The sequence below is a fragment of the Neolamprologus multifasciatus genome, chromosome 8 (assembly GCF_963576455.1).
Source record: "Neolamprologus multifasciatus chromosome 8, fNeoMul1.2, whole genome shotgun sequence".
Classification (NCBI taxonomy): domain Eukaryota; kingdom Metazoa; phylum Chordata; class Actinopteri; order Cichliformes; family Cichlidae; genus Neolamprologus; species Neolamprologus multifasciatus.
The window spans coordinates 29,086,062-29,107,233 of record NC_140446.1 but is presented as its reverse complement, the minus strand read 5'-3'; the positions used below and the strand labels follow the sequence as shown (position 1 = coordinate 29,107,233).

The 21,172-nt window shown below is 40.0% G+C and overlaps 1 protein-coding gene across 6 annotated transcripts in view; it reads right to left on the bottom strand.

Moving 5' to 3' along the window:
* ryr2a (ryanodine receptor 2a (cardiac)) overlaps window positions 1-21,172 on the bottom strand; it is a 292,365-nt gene that overhangs the window by 99,336 nt on the left and 171,857 nt on the right. For all 6 annotated transcript variants that reach the window (XM_085170363.1, XM_085170361.1, XM_085170365.1 and 3 more), the window contains exons 57-67: window positions 17,112-17,190; window positions 16,116-16,205; window positions 13,640-13,777; window positions 13,456-13,533; window positions 13,249-13,324; window positions 10,021-10,144; window positions 9,670-9,785; window positions 5,588-5,652; window positions 4,497-4,618; window positions 4,238-4,287; window positions 2,408-2,468 (exon numbers count right to left, since the gene is read on the bottom strand). In XM_085170363.1, the coding sequence (XP_085026489.1) occupies window positions 2,408-2,468; window positions 4,238-4,287; window positions 4,497-4,618; window positions 5,588-5,652; window positions 9,670-9,785; window positions 10,021-10,144; window positions 13,249-13,324; window positions 13,456-13,533; window positions 13,640-13,777; window positions 16,116-16,205; window positions 17,112-17,190 (999 nt within the window). The remainder of the gene's footprint in view (window positions 1-2,407; window positions 2,469-4,237; window positions 4,288-4,496; window positions 4,619-5,587; window positions 5,653-9,669; window positions 9,786-10,020; window positions 10,145-13,248; window positions 13,325-13,455; window positions 13,534-13,639; window positions 13,778-16,115; window positions 16,206-17,111; window positions 17,191-21,172) is intronic.

Genomic DNA, 21,172 nt, shown 5'->3' with positions numbered 1-21,172 from the left:
TCTGATAACTATTTGCTAGTAAATATTATTCATTTAACGCTGTCAGGATTTTACTGAGTTTCCAACTAAATGGTGTTGACGATTATTTTTGTGAGAGGCCTCGTTAAACGTTGCTTCTAAAAGTATAAAACATTTCGAGAGGGGAGTCACACAATGAAACATAATTATCTGAGGTAAGAATTCACTGTTATAATGATTATCCTTTATCAGTCTGAATTTTCATGATGTTTCCAGACAGAAACACATCCATCAAACCTGTGCTTACAGCTATACCGTGCTATTTTCTTAGATTCCTTTTAATCTTTTTAATCTTGTTATTTCAGCCAGCTATAATTTGAAATGATGGGTTTTATCACTTGCATTGAGAACTAAACTTTATAGTCTAGGCTTACTTATGTAAGAGTTTGTATTTTATGGCATTCATTGACTCGGATTTCTGTCAAACACCTGTTAACTAAATTTCTGGGGGTAATAACAGATGAAAAACTTAACTGGAGAGCTCACGTAAGATATATTCATTCCAAAGTATCACGTAGCATTGCAACACTAAACAAGGCAAAGCAGGTATTACACAAACATCACTTCATATTCTCTACTGTTCACTGGTTTCACCATACTTAAGCTATTGTGCAGAGGTCTGGGGCAACAACTATAAAACCACATTACATTCACTTTTTACTCTTCAAAAAAAAGCAATTCGAATCATCCACAGTGCAGGTTATAGGAACATACAAACTCACTATTTTTGCACTGAAATATTGAAAATTGATGATCTAGTGAAATTACAAACAGCACAAATTATATTCAAAGCAAAAAATAAAGAACTGCCAGGAAATATTCAGAGTATTTTTTTTGAAAGAAGGAAGTTATAATTTAAGGGGTTTTTGTAACTTCAAAACAATGAAGGTCCGTACCACAAGAAAAGGCTTTTGTGTTTCTGTTCATGGAGTGAAACTGTGGAACAGTCTGAATATGGAATTAAAGCAACGTCCAAACATAAAACTGTTCAAAAAGAGAATAATAATAATAATATAAAAATATGATCTTCTCGAACTATAAAGAAAAGGAAAATATTTAAATTAAGTGAATGTCTCTATTCAAAAAATAAATAAATTAAAAAAAAATCTCATGATGTGATATTATAGTACATCAGAAATCTGTTTTTATTACAAATTATATCAGTAAGGAAGCTGACTAAATATTAACTGATAATTTATGGCAAAGGGGTGGGATTAAATAAGTGTTTACTTCTTCCCTTTCAACATGTAAATTAATCAGAACGGGTTTTTTTATGTAATTGTCATGGTCTGCGGTGGGTGGCTGGAATTTCCATAGGGCTCCTGAACCTACCTGGGATCCGCCCCTGGGCAGGGCCAGCTCCTGCACACCTGGAGCCTATTGCAGGCAATCAAGCCAGAGGGATTTAAGCCACACATTGATGTTCATTCACTGCCAGTTCGTCATCAACACATGTTGGTAACAGGCCTTATACTTCAAGTTCGTGCTGTGATTTATCGTGTTAACAAGACTCTCTTGTGCTGCAGTTGCTGTTTTCACCTTGGCTCACGCTCCACCTCCAGACTCAGGATACCAAACAATCATTTTGAAAATCCCTCTGTGCCTCACCTGCCTGCCCTCCTGCCATCACACTCCATCTGAAGCCCCGGATCTCAGGTCAGCCTTTCTACGCCACTCAGCCCTCCCTGGATTCTCTTACCCCCCTCTCAACACTCCATGTCCCCTACTGCAAGTAAGAATTGCTACCCTTACAACTTGCCACTTCAGAGCTGCCTCCACTACCTCCCTAACTCCACTGTCTTCTCTCTTCAGTGTGACTGTTCCCTGCTCAGCTCCACTCTGCATCCCGTTCCCTCGCCCTAGCCACGTTTCCCAGGCCACGCCTCGTCAAACTTCACGTCTTATTGTTTTTTTGTCTTTGCTACGTTTTTTGCACTACGCCTAATAAATTGTCGCATCATCTGCTGTCTCAGCTCTGGGTTTCTGCACCGGAGTCCTTTTCAGTACAGGCCACTTGGCCCTCGTGACAGTAATTTGTATAGTATTTTTCTCTCTTATTTTCTTTTCTAAATGTACTTGTATACTATTCACATGTTGAAATAAATTACCAAATCAAATCAAACTAAACTTTGGTCTCCTGGCTGATACACTAGTTTGTTATTACGTCTCTGCCCTTCAAACCCAGACCACACTCAGTGTAGTTCATACTGCTTTGGGTTAAAGTCACTGATTCCTTTTCTCTGTGGTACTTATTTTGGAAAATCTGCGTTGATTCATGTTAATTTTTCTGTATTTGTTCTTTTGCTTTATTCATTTATGTTTTTCCATAGAAAGCTGAAAGCATTCCCATCACTCATCATCACGAGGTCACAGCTGGTCACATTTTTACCTGGCATCCAGGCTTTGTCCCAGTATCTGCAGACAGTTGACGATGGAAGTGGCATTGTTCCCTGGTGAGAGAATTAGCTGTGAAACTCACATCATGGAGCACAAAGGCTTCACACAGTATCTGTCTTGAATGTGACATTTTTAGCACAAAACCACACTTACACAACAACTGTTATGTTATGTTGAGGAAAATGATGTTCCTTGGAAAAACAATAAATAAACAATTATAAAATAAAGTTTATGTTAAGTGGAAATGTTACACTTACTACTTTTACCCTGTCATCAGTGGCTGATAGCAAAAGCCATTAAATATCAGAATAACTAACAGCTTTTGCTTTACATGCAACTAATAATTATCTTTCATTTTTGACATTATGTTTCTAAAGTGCACATGTTTGAGTCTGAAGAAATGGAACATCGTTTTCCTGTGAGGACGCAGTGATGAAGATTTAAACACCCACAATACCATGCATGCACACACACTTAGGGATGCCACGACAACTCATACTTTGCTACCAAGTCACTGGTAGAAAAACTAGATAGTATTGGTATTTTGCACTGGAGGAAAGAAAAGTCTGTTCAGTCTGTCACTGTATGTGTGAGTGGTATCATATTTATCATATATTAAAGTATACAGGCTCAAACTTTCTGGTATCGTGACATCCCTACAGACACCTGCACCAATTACAAGTTAGCTTATGAAGCTCCCGTCTGATATATTTAAAAGTAAACTGCAGTAGAAGTGCTATGTATTAAAATACAGTCAGTCAGAAAAATGTTTCCATAGGACTCCATGCAGTCCTGTATAAAACTGAGTACACAAGTAATAATTCAACAGGAATTAACAGGGTAAGTAGCCAGATGTCCTTTAAATGCACTTCAATTATTGCCAATTAGCAAATGTGACCCTTTTTTTGCAGTTTGTTCATCTGGATCACTGATGTGTTAACATCAGGCCATAATCCTCCCAGGACTCTTAAAGTCAGACTGTAACAATGCTCAGAGGAATTGCTGAAAAGACATAAGCTACAGCTCAGACTGAAGACTGATCGTCTCAGTTAGAATGTTAAATATTACCTTTCATGACAGCACAGTCAGAAATAGAGGAGTAAGCCTCCTCTCTTTAAAAAGACCAGGACAACATGTTTTAGGTTTAGGTAAAGCTCAATCTGAACAAAGAATACAAAGAACAAAGATGTCACAAGACTTCTGGGATTGGTGATGGGCTTGTGTTGCAGCCACAGGAGCTGTGCACCTCGCAGTCACTGAGCTGACAATGAACCTCTCTGCATATCTAAGTATTCTGGACTCATATGTGAAGCCTTTGGTCTGAATGCTAAAGCTTGGCCCAAAAATACAACAGAATTGCTGAAAAGAAAACAATCAAGGTGCCAAACATGAACCCAACTGAAATCCTTGAGACAGCTATTCATGAATAAATGCCTGCGAATCTTAAAGAATTGACACAACATTGTAAAGGAGACTGGGCCAGAACTCTTTCACAACAACATAAGAGACTGAAAAACTCACATAGAAAACCAAAACTACAGCAATGCTGCTAAAGGTGTTTTTCCAATTAACTGAATCATGAGGTGTACTTAGTTTTTCACAAGGCTGCATAGTGAAAATAAACTTGCAAATGTTTCCACTATTCAAAAAGTCTAAATGTGTTGGTAACATGCCAGGATAAACCACAACGTGCCATCAAAAACAGGAAACAGACAGCAAGCTAATAAACACAGTTGCAGTTTTCCATCTTTTAAGAAAATTGGCTTAAAAATCAAATATTTTATCTTTAGGGAGTTAACTCGAATGTTTACACTGTCCTTACCAAACAAGGATATCCTATGTCTGACAAGAACTCCCAGTTTGCAGAAAAGACTGAAAAGATTTAATGGAAGATGAGAAGAAGAGGCAGAGTGGAAGAAGACAAAAGAGGAAGACAAAAGTGTGAGGCAATCAAATGAGAGGAACACAGAGGAAAGAGCCCATAGGACCAGACATTCAATATTTAGGCAATAAGACATTCTCATGTTTTATTCCTTTCAACAATATGCCTGACGTTTTACTGTAATGCTGGCCATGCTCACCTGGTCACCATTTCCTTCTCCTTGTTAGAGGCATGGCCACCACTGCTGATGGGATGGATGGCCGTGGACAAGAAGTACAGCCTGTGGTTTTTAAAGTACTGATCCACCAACGGCAGGACGACCTAGGAGTGAGACATGAAGCCTCAGAGCTTGTCAATCATATTGATTTTAGTCTTCAGAAACTTTTTGGGTCAGTTTTAATAAAATATAACTTTCTATACATGGAACACTTTGAGCATTATCAGGTGCCAAACTAAGTGGAGATATCATCTGAATTTGAGGAGCGGGACCGCTCCTCCTTCACACCCCCTCTGGCCTCAGGCTATAAAACCCCCCCTTCTCCAATACCTGCTGTTCTCATTTTCATGCCCGGCCCGAGAGCCGTCGCCAGTCCCCTTCAAGGCCAAACCGCAGCACTATTCACACTTCCTCATCGCCCATCGTTACCAAGGATGTGGTCCCTGCTAGTGAAATATTCTATTTTTGAGTTAATTATTAGCACACTTTTCAGTAAATTACCTGCAAAAATTTAGTAACTAATGATTTTTATGTTCATTGCTCTTCCCCTAAAATTCTGCACTACAGATACAACGGCTTTGAGTAATGTGGAACGCACAGAGTCAGTCAAATGCTTATTCTGCTCTGTGTCAATTTGGAAGAAGAGATCAGAATTATTTGCAGCTTTAGTCAACCCTGGGTGCTGGAGCCTATCCCAGCTGTCATACAGCGAGAGGCGGGGTACACCCTGGACAGGTCGCCAGTCTGTCGCAGGGACAACACACAGAGACAGACAACCATTCACACTCACATTCACTCGCACATTCACACCTAGTGACAATTTGGATTATCCAATTAACCTATCCCCACAAGCTGCATGTCTTTGGACGGTGGGAGGAACCCACACAAACACGGGGAGAACATGCAAACTCCACACAGAAAGACCCCGGCCTGATGGTGGAATTGAACTCAGGACCTTCTTGCTGTGCGGCAACAGTGCTAACCACCGTGCCACCGTGCTGCCTAAATCTAATATATAAACTTAATAAAACAAAACAACAAAAATCAGTGTATAGTCAAAAAAAATTCATCACCTTTCCAAAGAACTTGATCTGCTGCTCATGAGGAATCTTCTCTCCCTTTGGTCGTGTTCCCACATCTACAACAGACAGATTACAGTGAGTATGGATGATGAATTTAAGTTGTGGAAAATATAAAAACATATTTTTTTTATGCAAACAGTTCACTAAATAATAATATTTTTCTTATTTTTTTTACATTTGCATTATCTTGCATAGTATTTGAAATTCCTCTGAGCCATAGAACAAGGCTAAACTCTACTGTGCGAGCAGCTGTGTAGCCATGAGCCTGAAATCTGAGGGACTAACAGGACTCGACTGGTATTTAAGTTGTTCTTTTCTATGCTTACTTTACTTACACATGAACACATTCATTAAGTGCTATCACTCACTACTAACTGATGGGTGGATTTGGGGTTCAGTATTATGTTTAGGGATACTTTAAAATAAGAACTGGAGGACAGAAGCCACTCTACCTCTGAGCCACACAGAGGTGTTTCTAGAGTTTTTACCTCTGGGTTGCATAAAGAGTCCAATTCTCTTGGCTCTCAGCGAAGGCGGTTGCACTTTTCTCCTCTCCTCCTTACCCTTATCTTCCCTGCTTAGCCTCTGTGTCCTTGTCTGTCTCATGTGCATTACTTTTCCCTGGAACAGTCTCTCACTGTCGTTCTCTAAAACCTAAAAGAGAATTATGGATTTGATCAACTGGTCTCTGAATGCTATTGACACCCTCTTCTCAACGAGAAGTCTGGGCTCGGGAGAGCCCGAGTGCCCCGGAGGGACTTTCCCTGCCGGTTACACGATGGACGGGTGGCAGAAATGGAGGCTCGTGTGCCTGGCGGGACTGTCGATCGAGGACGCTGAAGATATTTACCTATTCGGAACCATGATAACGGGGTTCTTGCTGATCGGAGCTGGCATGGCCCTGACTTATCGGAGAAATAAGAGAGCGGAACCGGCTGTTCAAACCCCCCCAAGGCTGCCCGCTGGAATCGAAGCGACGGGACGAGGCGCGACCTCTCACAACGAACGCAGCATGGTTAACACCTTGGAGACGCTTACAGCTGCTGTGAAGGCTCAAAACAACACCATTGAGCGTATGGTGGGATACATCAGAGAGAGGCCTGCTCAAGATGAGACCCTTGAGCGAAAGTTGGATCACATCACAGAACGGATCACTGCAGTTGTGAGGTCTCAGAATCAAAAGAATGATAACACCACGGATCAGAAGTTTGATACCATCATGGGGAGGCTCGCGGCTCTCCAACGGGAGATCGAGAGACCAGCATCAGAGTGTTAAAGATCAGCTTTGAAAATTCTCGTGAGCTGCTCGTATGGAAAGAAAATCAACAAAATCAACAAATTCGGGATCAAATGCAGACACCACCACGGCGCCAGCTGCAGGCCCAAGGCTGAAGCCGGACAAACACTCCCTGATAACGACTGTGATATGACTATTCTCCCCATCCCATGCAAGGCCACCTGGATTGGCTGGAGGACTGTTTACTTAGCCTGATAGGGCGAAGGACACTGACTCAGCTGAACTATGGACACGCACACACACACACTTACACTGATAAGCACTCACTCATCTCCCCCCCCCCTTTCCAACGCCTTCGATGCTTGTTGTCCCCCGGGAACACGAGGCGGGTCTGGGCCCGCGCTGCAGAGACGGCGCCGTTGCAGGATTGCTGCTGTGTTGCCTGGGATTACTCCTCATCCCCTACCCAACCCTGTGGCTTGTTATGTCTTAATAATGTTGTGACGTGGACATTCATGTGCTTTTTTTGTGCAGAGGAGTTTTTTTGTTTCCTGTTCTCGTGCTGTCCTACCATGGAAGCACAGCATGAGTGGAGGTCTCTTTTTTTCCTCTTGTACCTCCCCGTTGTGTGGACATTTCGGTGTTTTTCTGTAACGCTACCAATCTCCGACTTGTAACCCCATGTAATGTTTGTTTTTGTGTGTAAGGTCGGGGGGGGGTCCCCATTTCGCAGCAGGGCAACCTGTGTGTGACAAATAAAGCTTTCATTCATTCATTCATTCATTCATTCATTCAATGAACAGTCAGGTAACAGGGCACAAGAGAAATCTGATAATTCTATAATCATGTATGAATTAAATTCAGAAATGAACACTAAACCAATTTCTTCAACTGGTTCAGCAGGTTTAGTTCACAGTCCAGTGGTGCCTCATCCACACACCCTCACTACCTTCTGTGATTTTGCCTTCCTACCATTCTTCCCTCAAAGTGAGCTCTGAAGATCTGATCCCCACAGATCTGACAAACATCCCCAGCTTGACTGTGACAACAGCTTGAAAAACCACACAGTGTATTGATGCATGTGCAATCATCCATGTAAAGTTGATTTTGTTCATCTGGACGTTTTCAGAGGGAGAAACATTTCAAGTGACTTCGTCAGGTTCAACTTACTGCAGGTTTCCCAACCTTTTAAACAGTAGATCTGCATAATGACGGACACTAGCACCACTGACTAACAATGGGTTGTGAGGTCAGTTTCATGGTCATTAATATGCAAATGATCAATGACCATGAGTACCGTTCACAGAGAGTTGGAGAATGGCTGCAATCACAGCATTGTAAGATGGTGACATGTACCCTTAGGCTTCCTCCTGGATTCAGAGATGGTCTTTCCTTTTTGTAAATGGCCTCCTTGACCTCCCTGGAGGAACACTGGTTTGGGCAGGGCAGATAAACCAATGGTCTCGTATAAGGTTACGTCTCTCTTTAGTTGTGTTGCAGCCACTGAAGCAGTGGAGGTAGTTTGTAAGAGATTGACCCCAACCTCAGCAACAGGGTCACTCTCAGCACCAACCAAGTATGTTTGCTTTTGGAACTGTGTCTTCATGCAAGAGTCAGTATACAGGCAGAAACATGGGTGTGCCATGGGTTCCCCTGTTTCACCCATTGTGACCAACTTTTATATGGAAGATGTGGAAAAGAGGGCTTTGCTATCCTACCCTGGAACACCACCAAGTCATTGGTTCAGGTCTGTGGATGACACCTGGGTGAAAATCAAATCTCAGGATGTACCACAGTCCACTCAAGTTCACGAGGGAGGATATGAAAAGTGGCAGGTTAGCCTTCTTAGACTGTGAGATTTCCATCAGTAATGGGGGACATCTAAAAGCTGACGTGTACCGTAACACAGCAGCCAGGGAGGCAGAACAACATCACATCAAGAAGGCCCCGAGTAAATGTGGTTATCCCAGCTGGGAAAGAGCTTGCTCCAGTTGATCCAGGAGAGAAGGACAACTGCTGCCTAAGACGAAAACCTTTAGTGAGTCCTCAGGTGTCAGGAATATCGGAACAGCTGAGACGCATTTTTCCTAAACACAGACTCTCTGTGGCTTTTAAATCCGAAAAGACGCTGCACCAAAAATTGTTCCACCCCAAAGACACAAACAGAGTAACATAGTGTACGCTGTTAAGTGCCAGGAGGATTGCCGGGGAAACAAAACAACCTCTGGATAAGCGGATGGCACAACACAGCAGAGCCACCTCGTCAGGCCAGGACTCTGCAGCCTGTTTACACCTACAGGCCAGTGGACACTCTTTCAATGATGAGGATGTAACATCCTGGACAGGGAGGAAAAATATAGAGAAATTTTCAGCATACCACCGTCTTGTCATGTCCACTGTCTTATAGATTACTTACCTCCTTACAAACAGGTTGCAACTCTGTCTGCATACAAAACCCAGCCCTACATCTAACCAGGTACAAACGCTAAATAAAAAAGGGTCATATTGCTTTATCAGTGCTATACCAACACCATGCCTTCACGTTTCCTAGTGTGAAAAACAAAAGAGAAAAATCTGGGAATGTCTCAGAGCAAGACCCCAAGACTGCTTTAGCCTCCAGTGACAATTTAGTATCTAAAGAGAGAGCTACTTCCACAACCTTGATCAAAGCATTGTACTTGGCAAAATATGCAAAAAACAAAAACGTTCCTGCTAAAAGAGGACGACAAACTTGTTTCACCGAATGAGGCAAAAGTATCATGGTTGTTGTATCATGGACAACAACCAGGTTGGTGATGTAAACAAGTGGCTCTTACAGGCATGAGAAGATTCTTACCAAACTCCATCATGTGTTGGTGTGCCTGGTCCACGTAGGTGATGATCTGCTGGAGGAAGGTGTAGGCAAATCGTTTCTCTATGGCAGGAGTGTCTAGCTCCTGTGACTGCACACCTCTGGAATCAGCACAAAGGATATTCTCCTTTTATTTGCATTTCTCAACTTTTTTAAATGTGTTGTACACTGCTTTTGTTAAGTTAAATCAAATCCACACTCCAGCGCTGGACTACACACACTAATGTTGGATTTTCTGAGTTAGACGTTTTAGAAAAATTGAACTTTTATGAAATTGATCTTCTAATCTGAAAACAAACGCCAAAGACAAACTGATTCAAATATAGTTGGACCAACCTGGACACAATGTAACCATTGATTTGGAGGAACTTAAGGATATCTTGTGCTTTTTCTCTGTCTTTGGATTTTTCTTTGGCAGTCAACGTGTCGTAAGGAACCAGCAGTGGGTGGTTTCCTCCACCTGGAACAGAGCAGCAGGGCGGAGAAGAAAGATAACAGACTGTGGCAGCACTTAACTATGTGACATCTTAACATCTACCAGGTTACTGGTGGTCCATCACAACTTTGAGATCGAATTTTCATCTATTCAAAACACCAAAATGCAATTCAAAAAGTGATAATAAAATCCGGTAAAGTAAGCACCAATCCAAAGGAAATTAATACTTGTTTTACTAAATTCTATAAAGATCTGTATTCTAGTAAAATTAAACCCTCTCAGAGTGATTTTAGCAACTTCTTCGATCAATTAACTATTCCCCAATTAGATGAAGCCCTGAGAGATGAAATTGATTCCCCTGTCTCCAAAAAACATCTTTTAAGAACAATCCAAGCCTTACCACCTGGAAAGACAGCTGGCCCAGAAGCCTTCCAAAATAAAATGACTCCTCTCATGCTTAGGATGATAAATGACTCCGTTAAAAATAAAAGGTTACCAACTTCACTTTACGAGGAAAATATTTGTTTGGAGGAAGGCGACCCAGCAAATTATAGACCCATTGCTCTTTTAAATTGTGATCATAAAATCATAACCAAAGTCTTAGCTACAAGATTGAGCAAACATATTTCAACAATTATTCATCCTAATCAAACAGGATTTATTCCTGGTAGATGGTCATTTAATAATGTCCATTTTTACTCAGGTTATGGAAAAGAGGCTAAAACAGCAGTACTTTCTCTGGATGCCCAAAAAGCGTTTGATCAGATTGAATGGTCTTATATATTTGAGACTCTGTGTCCGGTGTCCTGCATTCTCACTAACGCAGATAAATCCTCCCCCTTTCAATTACAACGTGGAGTGAGACAGGGGGATCCCCTCTCACCGCTTCTTTTTGATATAGCTCTGGAGCCCCTTGCCATTAACATGAGAAACCACCCTGGTATACAGGGAGTTAAATCTGGGAATGTTGAAAGTCTTGTTAATATGTATGCAGATGATGTACTCATCTGCTTTTCCGAACCAGAAATTTCATTCCCTAATCTTTTAAATTGCATTAAACACTTTGGGAAATTATCAGGATATATGATCAATTGGGACAAATCTGAATTATAATAACAGATAATCTATGCCCAAAGTTCCTCAGCTGACTCCCATTCAAATTAGTGACTACATCTTTTACCTACCTTGGCCTTAAGATCTCTAATCCCATCTCTATCCCAAACTCCTCTATAAATTGAATTTCTTGGAATGCTGGACAAGCTCAAAGACGATATTAGAAAATGGAAACTGCTTCCTCTGTCTCTGATTGGTCGAATAAATGCAGTTAGAATGGTGTCTTTGCCACGATTTTTATATCTTTTTCAAAACCTTCATATTTATTTGCCACTTAAGCAGCTTTTAAGCAGCTTGATTCATTGATTCTTTCTTTCATTTGGGCAGGAAAACCCCCAGATATCCAAGGCTCATCTTCAAAAAAATACTTCCAGTGGGGGGTTGGGTCTCCCTGTGTTTAGACATTATTACTGGGCAGCAAATTCAAGAGCTCTATTGCACTGGCAGTGAGGTCCGCCTACTGATTATTGTTATGATAAGCTTCCTGTCTGGCTCCAGGCAGAGGCAGCAACAGTATCTGAAGCCTCATTACCGGGCTTGTTGTTTTCTAACATGGGTTCTTCTAATAATTCGATCAGTCGTAATTTTGTTGTTAAACACTCTTAAAGATATTAAGTCAAATTAGGAAATCTCTTAAACTACCAGACTTTTCAGTTAGAATGCCAATAATACATAACTGCTTGTTTAAACCAGGTAAAATGGAGAGGGTGTTTTTAGAATGGGGGGAAAGGGACTGAAATGCATTGAGGACTTATATATAGATGACAAATTTATGTCTTTCCTTCAACTTCAACAGAAGTTTCAGTTACCTCAATCACATTTTTTTCGTTATCTTCAAATAAGGAATTTTGTTCAACGAAACTTTTCAGACTTTCCACTGAAGCCACTAAGTCATACTGACATAATTCGGAAAGCAGATTTTAAACATCTGATATCTCAGTTTGTGAAGTGCTTTACAATCCCAGCTGATTCTGATCGAATTAAGACATTCATGGGCTGAAGACCTCGGTGGACCAATGTCCAACATTCAGAAAGGCTCAATAAACGAAAGATATAAACTAATCCAGTTTAAAGTCATTCACAGATTACACTTTTCTAAACTTAACCGGATCTATAATTCTGTATCCCCCGTATGTGACAGATGTAATATCGGTGAAGGTTTCCTTGCACATCTATTTTGGCATTGCCCTGGCTTGAAAGCTTTTTGGAGCCAGATTTTTACGTGGTTTTCAAACCAATTTAGGAAAAAAGTACCGCTTGATGGTACACTGGCTATACTTGGATCATTTGCATCAATCGAATCTTTTTCCTTTTCACAAAAACAGATAATTACAATGGGTGTCCTGGCTGCAAAGAAACGTATTCTTTTACAGTGGCGGTCTTCTTCGGCCCCGTCTTTTAACAGGTGGCTTAATGAGATGGTGTCTGTGGCCCGGGTGGAGCAGATAAGATTTGATAGAAAGGGGAAACTGGCGAGTTTTTGTACGATTTGGCAGCCATGTCTAGAATTCTTAAAAATTAAGGGATCATAATTCATGCCTCACACTCCGCGTGAATTTTCTTATTTTATTTTACTCTTTATTTAGTTAATATTGTTATAATTTTTTCTTCTTCTTTTTTTCTCCTTCTTTTTCTTTTTTCATGCTTATAAGTTCACAAATGCTAAATGTCCTCAGTTGAATCTGTATAAGCATGCTGTGTTTAATTTAAAAGCAAAAATAAAATAATAAAGAAACACCAAAATGGACAAGCTTCTAACAGAAAAACTGCCAAAATGATTGTATGGCACTTCAGTTAATACGCAACAAAAATCAAAGGGTTGGGCAAAGTTGCTATAACAGCAACTGTAAAGCAGACGTGGGGAAATGGTATTGATCTTCTAAACAGCACTTTGCAGAATTGTTTTATTTTTACAGGCTATGCATAAAAAAGAAGTCAAGCTTTCTGTGTTGTCTGTTTGTGATGGCAGAGAAACAAGGAACACCCTGTTTGTGTGTTTGCTGTGTAAGAGTTACCTCTGGCTTCCAGCTCCAGTTTCTTTTTCCTGGACCAGATATTATGATAATTCTCTGCAAGCAGCTCTGCCATTGACTGGAGAAGTAAATGTTTGACATGTGACTCTTTTACACTGCACTGATCAATTCATCCATCAATCAATCTGCATTATCAGCTCCCGTGAGTAATCTGGCTTTGCATGCATTGTGTTCTTGTGAATAATTTACCTGCAGGTCTCTGGACAATGTCACGTTACTCATATCAGTGGGCCTTGGACTGAAAGCTGAAGTTCCTTCAAAAGAAAGCTGTTGGAGATTGAACACACAGCGTTATATATGATGTCACCTTTCCCTTTGATCCATAATGAGTACCTCGGGAACAAATGTAAGAATAGGTGGTGTTCATATACACCTGACTGGCTTGTGATATCCTTCTGGGCTTGTTGTGAAGGTTGACAGAGTCTCCCTCTCTGATCCTGTCAATGCTCCAACCCCATGAAAGCATGGTCTTCAGAGACTCTCTGATGGGCCAGCAGTATGTCTCTTTATCCTGCAAAGTCACAGCTTACTTTCAGATGTACTGCAAAAACCGAACAAAGCATGAACTCAGACTAGAGCTGGGCGATAGAACGATAACGATATGTATTGCGATAATAACTTTTTCTCGATAGAAAAATTTAACTATTGCGATAGGCCTCACTGCTCTTGTCCTCTTAAAAAAAAAGAACAGCCAATCCAAATTAAGTAGCGCAGAGCTGAACCAATCACAGCCGCAGCGTCACGTCACGTGACTTGTTACGTACAGCACAAGTGCCAAGCCGCACATGTGTATTTGTTTGGGAAGCAGCCAGCCGCCGTGCCACCCGGGTAATGGAGGAAATGAGTGTGCGACTAGAGAACAATCAACCGAGCATGACCGAAGGTTACCGAAGAGAAAACAAATGATGGTTCCAATGCCGGAGAGATTGTCGAACGGAAGAGCCACAGAAGTCCCGTAGTGTGAAGGTATTTCTGCTATTTCAAGTCTGACAAAAACAGAGTAGCGCGCACGGTTAATTGTGCCGAAAGCAAGTCTGGAAATACAATAAAGCGGTGCATGCTCAATCTCTGACTGAAAGCGCTAATTCGTCATCCGGCTTTTGTCAGACTAAAGTAACTGTTAAACTGTTTGAAAAGCTCAGCTATACAACAAGGAGAGATTGATAATTTCCTTTTAGTTCTCAGTTTATTTGATATTGACAAAAGTTAGTCAATTTTGTCTGTTCTTCTGTAAAACAAACTAAGATTTATTTTTAGAATTAATATTTTGTTTCTAAGTGGAATTGACAATTTAGTCTGTTTTGTTTGTTTTGTTTTGAAACTTAAACGCTTTAGCGGCTGCCTTTTGTGTAGTTTGCAATATTTGCCTTTATTTATCTGAAAAAGTCTCATGTTCCTTATGTACATCTACCCTGTTGAACTTATTATGGGAAATAAATATTTAAATCAAAACAAGCTGCTGATTATTTCACATTTTACTTGTGAGCAACGGCACATTTAAATCTTACAAATATAGTTATTTGGCTTATATCGTGATATATATCGTTATCGCCTGAAATGAAAAAAACATATCGTGATATGAAAAAATCTTATATCGCCCAGCTCTAACTCACACACACCAACAAATGATCTTCTACAGGATCATTTGATCACATGTCTGTTCCCACATCAGCTGATACATTTCCATTCATTCAATTAGTAAATCTCATTTGATAACTTTGCAGTTATTTATTTGTAAAAAATGTTTGGAATCATGGATTTTCGTTCCACTCCTCACGTGTGCACCACTTTGTGTTGGTCTTTCACCTGGAATTCCAGTAAAACTGATTCATGTTTGTGTCTGTAATGTGACAAAATGTGGGAAAGTTCAAGGGGGCCGAATACTTTTGCAAGCCACTGCAATTATTAAATAATAAAACTGATACGTTTCTCTTGTGCAACAAATATTATATAACACAATGGAGATGAAGTGTGTGTAAATAAATATCTAAAGTTTATCTAAAAGAAAGAGAAGAGAGAAAAAACACTGGTGAAAAGTGGCACCCCTCAGATATACCAATGGTATCATTTCAAAATCCTACGTCACCTCGGTGTCTTGTTCACAAGAACTTCAGAAAACTCACTTTGACCTTGAGGTTGAGGTCACTGAGATTTTATCTCCTCTGACATTTTTAGTAAATGCACCTGTAGTATCAATCTCAGAAAACTTAACCTCTGACCGTGAGCTCAGTGAGATTCAAACTCATCTCACATCTTTACCTGTGGCATCAATTAGAGCAGGGGTGTCGAACTCCAGGCCTCGAGGGCCGGTGTCCTGCAGGTTTTAGAGCTCACCCTGGGTCAACACACCTGAATCAAGTGATCAGTTCATTACCAGGCCTCTGGAGAACTTCAAGACATGTCGAGGAGCTAATTTAGCCATTTCAATCAGCTGTGTTGCATCAAGGACACATCTAAAACCTGCAGGACACCGGCCCTCGAGGCCTGGAGTTTGACACCTGTGAATTAGAGGCTCCTACGTTTTTGAGTTACTGCATTCACAAACGTAGGTGTTCACGCTCAGCCACCATGACGACAACACCCTATCAGCCTTTTACTGCTAAGGAGTAAAAACTGACTTATTCAGTTTTCAGGTATGAGTTTGGTGTAGCATTTCACCAACTGTAAACACAGGTAGCTGTCCAGCCAGGAGAGCTTCCTGTGATTCAATACAGATTCCTGCCATGCTGTTTTTCATCATTACTAAGCTATCACTCACCCAAATGTAGCACTCACACAAACTATACAAATCTTTTGTAAAATATAGAAAGCTCACAACTTCCACAGAAGGATGTCTGCATGCAGACTACCTTTTCAGACAGGCTTTTGTATGGTTTCAGGAGTGGATGGTTCTTGCTGATTTCACACATCTGGTCTCCATATGACCAGCCATTGGAAAACTACAAAATATAATTTCACAGTTACAGATCAGATTTTACAGCAACCAATAGCAGTTCTACAGGATGGGCCATTGATATGGATACACCGTAGTAACATGGGAATGGTTGGTGATATTAAAGTCCTGTTTGTGGCACGTGCAATGACCCGGTTACTGCGTTCACCAGATATCAACACAATTTCGATCCGCTCCTCACGTGTTAACCTCTTCAACATGTCAATGGCTGTGAACAAAGAGAAACTTGTAAATAACTCATGAAAGAATAAAGTTACACTGAAACCAAGCACACCATTGTTTTTCTTGTGACATTACCAATAAGTTTGATGTGTCACATGGCCCTCTTCCTATTGAAAAAACAAAAGTTGTATCCAAGATGGCCGACTTCTAATTGGCCACCATGGTCACCACCCATCTTGAGGAGTTTGCCCCCTCACATATACTAATGTGCCACAAACAGGACTTTAATATCACCAACCATTCCCATGTTATTACGGTGTATCCATATAAATGGCCCACCCTGTATTTTGCTACATTCCGTGATGACAACAAGAAACACTACGAAATTTTTAAAAAGCACACAAACATTTTCCCCTCAATGTTATTCAATGTTTACAAGAAATATTTCTTTCTCTAAAAAAGTATCAGCAGCTGGTATATTGACATTTATGTCAATCATTGGCTTAAAGTATAGTATACCGTAAAGTTTGCCAAACAGCATACATATGTAACAGAATGTTTTATATATTATAGCTGTGGGGTGTGTTCCTCTATGTGTAATCATTGGGTGCATTTGTTATCAGTGACTGAAAGACTGTTGATGTACCACACTGTTTTTGTCGTCATGGTGAGGGGAAAAACAGTATGATCAGGAAATACAACACAGAACAAGAATAAAAATCACACATACCTTTTCTATACACCACTTCTCATGGCTGTGCTCCGCATATCTGGTTATAAAACAATCCAGTTTCTCTGGAACAGTCACACTGTCAAAGCGAGAAAAAACAAACCATTGCGTTAGAAACAGAAATACAAAGATGAGAAAATAGAAATCTGGATTTTTGTCCAGTGCCAGGAAATGACTGAAGGCACTCCAGTGGAGCATTATGGAGTCCTGTATCAAAGACTGAATGTGTACAGTTATGCTCATAACTTTTGTTATTATTTCAAATGTGTCAATTGCCAGACTGGACACTTATTTATCCTGCTACATCTCTCAGCAGTCAGCGCTACACTATCAGTTAACTATCGGTTAGCACCAGTGAACCAGCTGAGACCAGTCCATATGAAGCACATTAAGGCCACTACTTTGATTTGGAGCTATAAAATAAAACTCAGTTGAATTTCACATTCTTTCCATGATGTTTGTTGGAGACCTCTTCACCCATGATGGTATAAAAACTTAAAGTTAAGTTTTGAAAATGTTATACACATGGATCAAACTTTACAGTTGGTTCGACCATTCAGTCATTTGACACTGCAAATCACCAAAACTATTTCCTGTAAACATCCATTCGTTCTTCCATTTCAATCTAATCTAGTAGAAACAATTTAAAAGAAAACAAATACAGAAAAATAATATTCTTGCACACGAGCTTCCTCATAGATCCCAACCCAGATGTGGAGGTTACTTCTGAAACTGGTAAAACTTCATTCAGCCTACTGTTGGCTGGGATGTTACCTGTTTGAATGAATGCATTGTTATTCATTTTTTTCTGTTAGAATGCAACTTAATATTTTGATTTATTCTTTAGATTTCTTTAATCTCTTAAATTGTGCAAAAGTCTTGAGCCACTCATAATTTCTTTATATTTTACATAAGAGGCCAGACTTTCACCTAATTGTGAAAAGAACAACTTTGAAGGTGTTTGTTGGACATTGGCTTTTTGAATCATTTTAAGTCCTGTCTTCATACTTTAGAGGGGAATGTTTTTTCAATGAAAGTGTATTCAACCACTGTCAACTTGACAGATGTGCAGGTGTGCAACGTATCAGCTGTTTGTGCTGGGCTATGTCTGTAGAAATGTGAACAAAAAAATGAAGAAACCTCATAGTGGACATTAGAAGACCATCAAAACCAAACAGTCTATGCTACTATGTGAATTCTATGAATTTAAGGCTTGATAATCAGTTTTTGTTGTTTCCTTTGAAACCTTCGATTTGTTTCGAGGAGGAGAGCACGTGCTCTCCCAAGATAAAAAAAGACGTAGTTTTCATGAATGCACCTCTGTGCTGAAAACTGTTTCTGCACTGAGCAGCATAAATAAACTGAACAGGCATTTTCTGACTTGTCAGATCGTTCCATCAAGTGAAAATTGCTTCTGCATATTTATAAGTTACACCCTGTTATGAATTCAATATGATCTCACAATGTTTGCAGGTCTGCAAACGCAGGTCTGCAAACGCAGGTCTGCTACAAAAACACCATTTTTAGTAACAAACTCTCAACTGCATACTTTTAAAAATGGGATTTTTAACAGTAATGTAAAAACTAAAAGTTCTTCTGTAATTATTTTTTATTAAAAGAGAAAACACATTAATGACATTCATTAAGATGTACAGACAGGCAGAGATGGGGGACAGTGACTGTTTTTACAACAGCGTTCTGTAAAAACTTCCTGTCAGTGATTCCTGAAATACCATTTACAAGTGTTAAAGACGGCATAGAGAGGATATCTGGGCTGGGGTTTGGAAGTTTGTGGGGGGTCGGAGAACTGTTTGAACCTAATGTGTGACAAAAGAATCCACTGCCCTCTCTTACCTGTCTGTAAAAGTCCTGCAACGATTTATCAGAGATGCGCAGAGCGCGGACGGAGAGTAAAATAAAGGCGGTTCACAGCAGGCAACTTACTGCATTATAAAATGATGCGATCCATACATTATTAGTAAAACTACTCTTAAGAGATCTACGTAACATATTTAACAAATTGTGTTATTAAAGTGTTTATTTATTTATTCGTTGTCAGGATTCCGACAGTTCTTTCCAATAAATTGTGGTTTATTCTCTACATTCAGGTTGAGGGTCATATGATGATGATGATGAAGCTTTGATTGCACAATCCCAAGAAAGATAAGGAAAAGTATAAAATAAGTATCAGCTGTTAATAATCTCCTGATTCCAGAGTTGAAAAAAAATTGTTATCTGTGGGCGCTGGAAACGCTGTTTGTATAATCGCTCATTAAGACCTGTAGCAGGTGGAGTTTTCCCACCTATAACTAAATAAAAACATGCTGCAGGTTGGACACTTATTTGTGGGACGTGAAGCATTTATTGACTGCAAAATCTTTGAACCAGAGTATTGACATGAATTGCAAAGGTGAAATACCAAGTAGTGACAGACAGCTTGAATAAGCAGCCAGGACTGTGATCATTACCATTATGACTGTTCATTTATTGGAAGTTTAACTGGCTCCTTCAGCAGCTTCACTGACCTTATTTAATCATCAGAAAAATTTAAATAAAGTGCCAAATATTTCTGGCAGACAGCACACATACATATTGTTGTGCAGTTGAGGCATGTTTAAATTGAAATTGAACACGAACTACTGCATTGATTTAGTAACTGAAAGGTTAGACACTTTTTTGAGGGACAGCCACCGTCTCTGTTGTTGCATTTGGAGTGTCCATTTCACAGGTAATGTTATAAGAGGAGTCAGACAAATGTGATTTCACCAGTACTGCCAAACGTAACTATCTGTGATGGCGCTATGACTGTTCGTTTATTAGCAAAGCCAATGCATACAGTAATGCTGGAATGCCCACACGTGTACAGTAGATGCTCTGGTTCCCTCTCCTGCAGTACAGTAGTGTTTCACTGACACCTATAAATTTAGAACAGAGCCCGACATATTTCATCATTAAAAGCATCATTAAATTGTTATTGCTGTCATGGTGCTCTCTGTCTGACCTTTTGTAACTCTAAAAATATACTTTTCTCTTACAGGACCAACCAATCATCAACGTTTGCTTAAAATTTGATTTTCATGTTTTAATTAAAAATAGCACTGCGCCCCCTGGATGATGCACAAGACATTACACTGTTTTTTATAAATGCTGCTTGGGAGCGTTAACCGTCACAGGCGGGGAATATCGTTACAGTCACAGATCAACCGGCCATCAGGCAGGAATCCACCAGGTATCTGTCATCGTCCTGTCAGGAATGAGGTGGTTATTTTAAGTGGCTGTATCTGTGCCTCACGTGTTTGAGGCTTGGCCAGATGTTGAGGAGGGTTTTTGTCCTAATCCAGAAAAGAATTCTGTGATCAGAGACATTTGGTGTTGCTGAGCCAACCAGTGAATTCCTTCTTTTTAATAATGTAAAAAATTGTTGTTTTGGTACTTCTAAAATTCTTCCAATCTCTCTCATATGTTTATTTTAGTTTTTCAACCTGAAGTCCTGTTTGGTAGCTTATCCACTCTTAATACTAACTTGGGCTCTGCCGATTTAGAAATTACAGAGAGTCCCTGTTATCACCAAATGCAAGTTTGCTACCCAAATCAATCGAGGAGCCAGGGATAATTATTCTATTAACCTCTGTCTCTCTTCCACAGCATGTCTTTATCCTGTCTTCCTTCTCTCACCCCAATCGGTCGCAGCAGATGGCCCCGCCCCTCCCTGAGCCTGGTTCTGCCGGAGGTTTCTTCCTGTTAAAAGGGAGTTTTTCCTTCCCACTGTCGCCAAAGTGCTGCTCATAGGGGGTCATATGATTGTTGGGTTTTTCTCTGTATCTATGAAGCGCTTGAGGCGACTTTTGTTGTGATTTGGCGCTATATAAATTAAATTAAATTAAATTAAATTAAATTAAATTAAATTAAATTAAATTAAATTAAATTAAATTAAATTAAATTGAATTGAATTGAATTTGGATGTTGACATGTGCCTGGGGAGGATACTGAACCCTAGTTAAGTGTAAGCATGTATGTGTTTCTTAAATAAAGAATGTTAGATAAATAATGTGTGTGAGCGA